Source organism: Chlorella variabilis (genome assembly GCF_000147415.1).
Source record: "Chlorella variabilis unplaced genomic scaffold CHLNCscaffold_2, whole genome shotgun sequence".
Classification (NCBI taxonomy): Eukaryota; Viridiplantae; Chlorophyta; class Trebouxiophyceae; order Chlorellales; family Chlorellaceae; genus Chlorella; species Chlorella variabilis.
In genome coordinates, this window is record NW_005435086.1 from 198,363 (window position 1) to 207,210 (window position 8,848).

Here is an 8,848-nt window from a genome sequence, read left to right on the forward strand (position 1 = left end):
TGTGGAAGGCAGCCGGGGCATCGAATTCGAGCCGTGCCAGGTCACGACCCCTCTTGCGCTTCACCTGGCGCTTGTGCCGCCGGGCGGCGGCCACATCTGGCGGTTGAGTGCAACAGCCAGGGTGAAGTCACGACGGCTCAGGGCCCGCCGTCTCCTCCGGCGGAGACGGGAAGTGAGCGGGTCCTTGCATGCCTGTCGCTGCCAGCCTGGCGATCGGGCAGGGCCCGCCTGCCGGACTGGCATACCAGCGGTATCTAGGGAGCTGGTCACTACCCCATCAAAGCTCATGCATGCTGCAGTGAGCTGCTCGATGGAGGTGGCGGCAGCGGCGGCGGTCGCCGCTGCCTCAAGTGCGGGTCTCGCCCCCCGCAGTGCATCCACAAATGCCGGGAGCAGCGAGGGGACAAAGCGGTACTCCGGACCGCACGGGTTCGGCCCCAGCCCCTCGGCGGGGCAGGGCCCTGCACCCGCAGCCTGGGAATCACCCGCTAGCTGCAGGCGCAGGGTGGCGTGGTCGAATCGATCTGTTGGGGGCTGCACCAGCAGCCTGTTCCCAGCCCGGCCCACCACCTCCCCGCTCAACAGGAAGTAGTCCACCAGGCTCTTCCCGGCATGTGCCAGGGAGTGGAACGTCCACTCCCCTTGCTGGTCACCATCTAGGCGCCCATTGGCGATAGCCAGGCCCGTGGCAGCGCAGAAACCCAGGAGCGCCCGCCCCTGGGGGTTTACCTCCCCGTCGCAGCTAGCGCGGGGGGGCAGCGCAACGCAGCGGTCTAGGAGAGTGCGCCCCTCCTCACTCTCCACCCAGTCTGGCAGGCTGGCGGTGCGGCCATTGAGGTCCCCCCCAATGCATACCGTGCCGCCAGCCGCCTGTGCAGCGAGGACATCCTGCTGCAATCTCCCATAAAATGCAGCCAGCTGCTCGCTGGTCCGCTGTGGCGGCAGGTACACACTCGCCACGTATCGCGGGGGGCCAGCCTCCCCCCGGATCTGAATCCAAGCCACTCCCTCCCAGCTGTACTTGGGTCTGCGCCTCTGCGCAGCCTCCATACTCACCACCCAGCTACACTGTCTACTGCAGGCTGCCCCAACATCGCCGCCACCCTCAAGCTTCAAAACCAGCGGCGGGCGCAGCACAGGTGCGGCGAGGCCGCACTGGGGGATAGTGCCAGCTAGAGGCCCATGGAGCGCCCCCTGTGCCCCTGCCTGGCTGCCCGCATGCAAGCCGCCTCCTCGGCTCATGCCAGCTCCAGAGACTGCCGAGCAATCTGTCGCGGTCGCCCTCAGTCCATCTGACGCAGCCTTGCATCCGTGCCCCCTGTCTGCCGCCCTGCAGGACTCCCTCGCTGACGTGGGACGCCGGCCTGGCGGCCAGCGCCCAGGCCTATGCCAACCAGTGCGTGTGGAGCACTGTAGGCTCACGTGAGTCAACACTACCTTAGCCCGCCAGAATCGGCACGCAAGCAGCCCTGCCCTGGCATCGCATCTGCCAGCCCCCACTTGCTGCGTCCCTGCTCATTGCCCCCCGCCTCTCTCCCCCCCCACCCCCACGCCTGCAGCCGGCAGCAATTGGCAGGGGGACACACCGCCGCTGTATGGAGAGAACAGGGTGAGCTTGGGGCAAGGGCGCGCATCTGCAGCCTTCGCCAGCGCCGGGGCTTTTCCGCCTGCTTCGCTGACTGGCTGCAGCCCCGAAGCTGGGTTCTGCACTGGCCTGGCGCCCGCCACGGAGCCGCTGAGCCGCGCATGCAGCCGCCTGCCCTCACCCAGCGCGTGCCGCCGCCGTCGCCGCCGCCGGTTCCTGCCGCAGTTCTATTCCTATGGACGCAACTTCCCAATCCTCAACATGGATGTGTGCACCTACGCTATCCACGAGTGGTATCATCAGATCACGGTCAGCTGCCCTCGCCTGGCTGCCCACGGCGGCAGCGCCTGGGTGGCGGCGGGCTGCCAGCGCGGCGATGCCCGGCCGGTGCCGTCGCCCTGCCGCTGCACTAGTGTACTCGCAGCAGCCGGCAGGCAGGCCTCGGGGCGGCGCGCCGTGTGCCCGCCGGCCAGCAGGCGCCACCGTGCAAGCCGCCTGGCACGGTGCTGACCCTGCTCTGGCTGCCTGGCGCCCCTCCTTTCTATTGCCGCAGAACTACCGGTTTGAGCAGCCAGGGCGGCGCTGGTACTCCGACGTAGACACCAACCCCCTGACGCAGCGTGAGTGGTGCCGCGCCTAGGGGTGCTTGCTGCCGCTGGGAAGCGCGCCTGGGGCGGTGGTGGCTGGGGCAGGCTGGGGAGCAGCCGGCACAGCGGGAGCCGAGGGGGAGGCAAGGCAGGTGGATGGCGCAGCCCTCTCACAGCCAGCTGGGCCGGCTGCTGGCTGGCACGGCGCTGCCGGCGTTTGCTCCCCCTCCCGCCTGCCCACCGCGCCGCCGCCACCCGTCCTGCCCTCCCTGCAGTGCTGTGGGGCGAGACGCGGAAGGTGGGGTGCGGCTACGCCAAGTGCGCCCCGCTGGCCAACATGCCGCAGCAGGGCTGGGCGCAGGCCGACTTTGTGGTCTGGTGAGCGGCGCGCCGGCGGCGCCCGTGGCTCTGCTTTCCCGCCGCCCAGCGCACATAGCTCAGCGCCGCCGCCGGCCTGCCCTGCCGGCCAGCCCGCGCACCCGACCTCCCTCCCTGGTCACCTGTGCCTCCTGGCCTCCCTGCCTCCCCGCCTGCAGCCACTACCAGGTTGCCGGCAACTTCTACTGGGCCGACGATCCCAGCAACCCAGACTACAGCCCCTATGCCGGCAACGTGAAGCGCGCCACCTGCCAGGCCAACACCCGGGACGACTGGTGCTCCGCCTGCGGCCGCCAGGGCGCCACCTGGGCCTGCACCGCCTGCTTCCCGCGCATGGCGCTGCACCAGAAGCCGGTCATCCGGCTGGATGCTGCCAGCAAGAGGGTGGGTGGGGGCGTGGCCGCGGGCGGGCCACGCGCGCATGCATGCCTGCCTGCCTGTCTGGCGGCCGCGCTTGCAGGCCGGTGTGTTGATGGCGAGCCTGTGGGCTGGCCCTCGCTCGCATGCCGCGCCCGGCGATGCAGCGGCTGACCCGCTGCCTGCCGCTCGCCCTGCCCCTTGCGCGCTGCAGTGCGTCAGCGACTGCATGCCTGGGCAGCCGACCTCGCTCAACTGTGCGGCTTGCACGGTGGAGGGCACGTGCATGCGCTGCAAGACCGGCTGGCTGTTTGACACCGCCAAGAGGTTCTGCTCCGTGGCGGCCCGCAAGCCCAAGTCTGGGCGGAGATGAGGGTGACAGCGCCGTCGCCGCCCCCGCAGCGCCCCTCCCTGCCTCCATGCGATCTACGGCTACCCCCCTTTGCTTGCTTTCTTCCCGAGTGGTCAGCTCCCAACAGTCTGTCACTTGCCACCCCGCCCACCACTTTCTCTCCCCAGCGGTCAGCTCGCCACCCCACCCCCATGTCCCTGTTGCTGGCCACCCGTCTGGCCAGTCAGCCCTCTGCTTCTGCTCTCCCGCATGCGTGGACCTTCCGGCGTGGTGGAAGCACACAGTCACGTCCCTGAGTTTAGTTCGAGAGCAGTTTTCTTCCTGCCATTTTTTGCATCACTCGCTCCCCAGTACTATGCGTGCCCATTTTTTCCCTTATTTTCTCCCTCCTAATAAGCAGCCTTGATACAACCATGCATTGATATTTGCCAGAGTGCCTTTGTGGGACCCCAATCAACTGCGATGCAATGCCAATCACAGTGCACACGCCCCAGCACCGCCCCCGTGGTGCCGAGCGGCTGTGCGCATCCACAGGGGCATGTGGACACGCATTGTACTGCGATTGAATGCCTTTCCGTCATAGAATGCAGACACAGCGATGCTGGCACCAGCAAGACCAAAATCAGGCGGCGGCGGGTGTGGCTGCTGAGCACGACGTGCCACTGGGGCACCTGGTCTCCGCTCCAAATGGCGTCCTCTTCTTCTTGGCATCTTCCCCATCTCATCAGCAAGGATATCAAGGCGGCCAGCCAGGCCGTCGGCCAAGCTGATCAGACCCGTTTGCCGCATGGCGCCCTGACTGCAATGCCCAATCCCAGCAAGTTGCAGCGCATCGGTGCTGCTGCGCTGTGGGCCGCGCAGCCCGCGGTGTGGCTCCTGCTTGCGCTGGGCGTGACGGCCTTCCTCCTGCTGCCCCTTGCCGCCAAGAAGTGCTACCTGGACGAAAAGGCGCTGCTGGTGGGCGGCACGGTGCCGACAGTGAGGTGCGCCTGGCGGCAGCTGGCACCAGCACCCACTCCACCACGGCTGTGCAGCCCTGCCGCCTGCCCCTCGTAAGCAGAACCGGCTCCCCGCAGCATGATCTTGCCCATATGCGCCGTCCCGGCACCGCCTGCAGGCAGAGCGGCGCGGTGGACGCATGCCTGGCGGCCCTCCAGCGGCTGCAGGCCGGCGGCAGCGCAACCGACTTCCCCCAGCTTGTGCGCACCGCTGCCGCTGCCATGGCTTCCTTTGCATCCGCCCTAGAGTTCTACCAACACAACTTCAGCGCCAGCAGCCTGGGGGATGGCCCTGGCGGCGCCGACAGCAGCAGCGGCAGCGCCCCGCGGCAGTGCCGCAGCATGCATGCAGTGGTGCGCACGCCGCGGGGCGACGGCAACGAGGGCTATGTGCTGATGCTGCCGCTCGATGCCAGCAGGCCGGCGGCGGCCGCGCTGGCTGCCGCTGCCGGCGTGGCAGCGTTGGGGCACTTGCGGAGCAGTCGCTGGCTGGCCAAGGATGCGGTGCTGCTCTTTGCTGACACACAAGCCTGCGGGGCGGAGGAGAGTGCACAGGTGTGTCGCCGGCAGCCAGCCAGAGCTGCCAGCTGCCCTAGTGTCGCTGAGAAACTGCGTGATACATCAGCTGCTTGTGTGACTGCTGATCGGCTGCAGGCGCCAGAATCCATGCCCTCGTCGGCCGCCTGGCTGACCGAACTTGTCTGCCACCTTGCCTTGCGCCTGCCCCCGCCGCAGGCATGGCTGGCCGCCTACAACGGCGCCCACGACCTGTTTGGCTTCCCGCGGGCGGGCCTGTTGCAGCAGGCGCTGGTGCTGGAGCTTGCGGGCCCGGCAGGTGGTAGCGGCGGCGGCGGCGGCGCAGACAGCGGCGCCAGCTCAGCAGAGCTCAGCGTGCACGGCGGCGGCAGCCTGCTGCCCAACCTTGACCTCTATTACCTCGTCAAAAGGAACCTGGAGCTGCACACCACGCTGCCTGTGGGCCTGCGGGCCTCCGCAGCGACGCCGCCGGCCGCGACGTGGCACGCAGGCGCCGCCCTGGCCGCCGCCGCCGGCTGGCTGGGCCTGGCGCCGCCGCCCGGGACGCAGCGGTACGCTTCAGACCTGCAGACCCTGGCCGCCTTTGCCGGGCAGCTGGCCCGCGGGGAGCCCACCGGCGCCCACGCCGCCTTCCTGGCACACCAAGTGGACGCCGCGACGCTGACGCTGCGCTTTGCTGCGGCCGCCGAACCGCCAGCCGGCCGCGGCGGCGGCGCCAAGGCCGCGCAGCGCGCGCAGCTGGCGGCCCACACCACCCTGACGGCAATGGAGATGGTGCTGCGGACCTTCAACAACCTCCAGGAGCGGCTGCACCACTCCACCGCCCTCTATGCGCTGGTGTCGCCCACCCGCTTCGTCAGCATAGCGGCCTACCTGGCGCCCCCTGCGTGCCTCCTGCTGGCAGCCCTGGCACAGGTGCGCGGTGTTTGGGTGGCGGGTGTGTCTGGGGTGTATCGCTGGAGGGCGGCGCAGTGTCGATGCCACTGCGGCAGGGCAGGCCCACGGCGCCTGCCCGCCCCAGATACTTTAGCCGGCCTGACGCAGGCGGTGTGCCTTGCTCGCCTGTTGCAGCTGATCGTGGCCAGCCGGGCAGCAGCAGCAGCAGGAGCAGCAGCAGCAGGAGGAGGAGGAGCCGTGCGATCGGCGGCCTGGCATGCGGCGTGGCGGCGCGTGGCTGCCTGCCATGCTGTGTCGGTGGCTGTGGGCGCAGTCGGTGCGCATGCCGCCGGCGGCGGTTTGCAGCCTGATGGCGGCCTGGCATGGCTTGGCCAGCAGCTGCTGTGGGCTGCAGCCGTCGGCCTGGTGGCAGCGCAGGGTCCCCGGGCCATGCTGGCAGCTCTGTATCCCAATGGCAGCGAGGGCGGTGGCGGCGACGGCGTAGTGGCGGCAGGCGGGCAGGTGCAGCTGTGCGTGGCGGCTGTGGGGCTGGCGGCGGTGGTGCTGCGGGGCGCCCACCTGCTGATGGGGCAGTGGGTGCGCTGCTGCACCTTCCTGCTGCTGGCCGTCCCGCTGTATGCTCTGTGTCCTGTGCGTCCTGGCACCACGCGGGGCCAGCTGGGGCGTGCGGCATTGCTTGCGGGCGGGGCTGCCGCGCTGTGGCATGCGCATCGCCACCTCGGCGCCGCCTGGCTGACGCACTTGCTCGCCCCGCACCTGCTGCTGCTTGCCTGCGGGATGCTGTGAGCGCTTGACGTGGACAGCAGCATGTACCTGTTGAAAGAGTGTAATCAAGAACCCTTCAGATGCGAACCAGAAGACAGGGACGGAGAGCAGCGGCGTCTGGCAGTGCCAGAGGCACACTCAGTCATCCATCCGGCTGCTGGTGGCAGACATGAAGTGCCGCAGGCAAATTACAGTGGTCTACTCGTCTGAATCAATTGGTAATGACGATTCAGTCGCAAGGGGTTGCATCAATTTGCGGCGCAAGGCACCAGCGATGCACTCCCGCCACCAGGCTGGCCACCTGCGCAGAATAAGCAGAGACGCGAACCCACCTCCCCCGCGCTTCCACGCACTTCCTGTGGCCATACCCAGCGCTGCACCCATCCAATTGGAGGCCGAGCGTGGTATCATCTCCCGCGCCCCCGCGCTAGGACGCTGCGCGAAGCCCATCATTCTGTGATCGCGATTCCCACAATCATGCGTAGGGCCGCTGGCGCCCTGCTGTGCGCATGCCTCCTGGCGCTGGCCGCGGGTGAGCAAATGGCACGGCATGTACCCCCCACCCGCGAATGTCTGAGCTCTGCCGTGGATGCCATGGCCGGCATGCATCCCTGGGGCCTTGGGACGGGTACCGGGGTGCCTGCAAGCGCACATCGACGCACTCCCCCTGCTGCCGCCGCCACTGCCGCCGCCGCCTCAGGACGCTGCTCCGCCAATCCCCGCACGAGACCCGCATCTTCCCCTGCTGCAGTGGGCCATGGGCGCCAGCTTACGGCCACCGACCCTTACGCCCCCAAAACATGCCCCACAAACATGGTGTACGAAAACATTTACGACGCGGCTTACTGCATGAAGCTGACCACAACCGTCCTAGCCATCAACGTGAGGAGCAGCTGATGGCCGGCTAGCACAGCGCAGCAGGGCAATGGGCAGTCCCATGCGGCATGGCGGGGGCAGCTGTGGCGTGCGAGGGACAAGCACTGCATCTGCAGCATGGGAGCATCCGCGCCGCTGGCGTCCCACTCGAGCGCACCACCAATGCAGGCCCTGCCACCCTCCTTCCCTGCAGGCCGCCGGCATGATTGACCTCTTCACCAACGCCAAGCTGCAAGTCACCTTCTTTGCGATGGACAGTGAGCAGCGCTGCCGTCTGCTCCCTGCCTGCCTGTTCCCATTGGGCACCCTGGCTGCCATGCCCAGCCTGCTGCATCTGCTCCCACCCGCTGCCGCCTTGCACTTCCCATGCCGCCGCCGCCGCACGCACACCTCCTGACGCCGCCCTGCCTGCTGCCCTCCACCTCCGCCTCCCCCCAGACGAGGCCTGGACCACCCTGGGCAAGACGATGGACCCGCCGCTGACCGTGCAGCAGATCCTGCAGAACCAGGGCCTGACGGTGCAGATCATGCAGGCTCACATGGTGGATTTCCCCTTCACCACCTCTTACTGGCCCGCCACGGGCACCAAGACCGTCAACGCCGTGCTGGCGGGGCGCAAGCTGACGGTGGGGCTGGCAGAGGGGGAGCTGGGGCTGGGGCTGGGGCTAGGGCTGGGGCCGGGCTGGCAGGCGGGGCTGCCTGGGCCTGGAGCGTCTGCCGGGCCGGGACGCCCAGCCAGCCTCGCGCTGCCTCGCACCCCCGCCGCTGCAGCTCAAGACGGACGAGGACGGCAACTTCGATGTGTATGGGTTTATGAATGTGGCAGAGGTAGGGCACAGCCGTGCAGCATGCCATGCCTGGCGCAATCTTGCACCCTCACTGCGCACTGCCGCCGACCCGCTGCCATGGCACCCCGCCTCCCAACCACCTTCCCCTCCCTCCTCCGCTCGCCTTCCTTGCAGCTGTACAGCGTGCCCAAGATCAACCTTAAGGCCGGGGCAAGCATCATGCAGACTGTGGGAGACGTGAGTGTGCAGTGTGGATCCGCCGCAAGGCCGGCGCCTGCTGGGTGTCTGGCCGTGCCCGCGGCCTGCACCAGCAACGGTGACCAGGCCATCTGTTTTGACCTTGGTCTACTGCATGAAATTGAGTAGCTGACTGGTCCTTTCTTGTCCCTGACCTGGGCTGATCCTGCAGGGGTGAGGAGAGGAAGAGGAAGCCGCCCGCCCCTCTTCCGCCTCCAGACCGAGCGTCACAGCAACGGCCCTGGCACCCAAGTCGGCACTATTTTCCGCGCCTTTTGCTTGCCTTCCCTGCTGTAAGAGCCCCTCCATCAACCGGGCTGGCTCCGCGAGTATGGAAGCAAATCTTGACAAGACAAGAATGGGAGCAGACACAGCAAAACTCGCCGCTGCACGCGAGCGTGGCAAGCAGCCAAAGAGGACAGCCGACGCCCACAAGCCACACAATTGGCGGCCTGCTGCCTCGGCTCTGCTGCACTGCCCCCCCCCCCGGA

General features: G+C 68.2%; 2 protein-coding genes across 2 annotated transcripts; both read left to right on the top strand.

The window, feature by feature from the left end:
- Positions 1 to 908: 908 nt before the first annotated feature.
- On the top strand, positions 909 to 3,280 carry CHLNCDRAFT_49781 (hypothetical protein; the record flags this gene model as incomplete). The annotated part of the gene is made up of 9 exons (XM_005851011.1): positions 909 to 945; positions 1,082 to 1,139; positions 1,337 to 1,422; positions 1,560 to 1,609; positions 1,811 to 1,894; positions 2,139 to 2,205; positions 2,448 to 2,550; positions 2,709 to 2,934; positions 3,122 to 3,280. The coding sequence occupies 9 exons, from the start codon at positions 909 to 911 to the stop codon at positions 3,278 to 3,280; spliced, it is 870 nt and encodes a 289-aa protein (XP_005851073.1).
- A 783-nt stretch (positions 3,281 to 4,063) lies between these two features.
- On the top strand, positions 4,064 to 8,323 carry CHLNCDRAFT_49782 (hypothetical protein; the record flags this gene model as incomplete). Its single annotated transcript, XM_005851012.1, has 9 exons — positions 4,064 to 4,242; positions 4,377 to 4,812; positions 4,993 to 6,267; positions 6,829 to 6,988; positions 7,157 to 7,338; positions 7,526 to 7,589; positions 7,771 to 7,958; positions 8,104 to 8,160; positions 8,303 to 8,323. The coding sequence occupies 9 exons, from the start codon at positions 4,064 to 4,066 to the stop codon at positions 8,321 to 8,323; spliced, it is 2,562 nt and encodes an 853-aa protein (XP_005851074.1).
- Between the last annotated feature and the right edge of the window lie 525 nt (positions 8,324 to 8,848).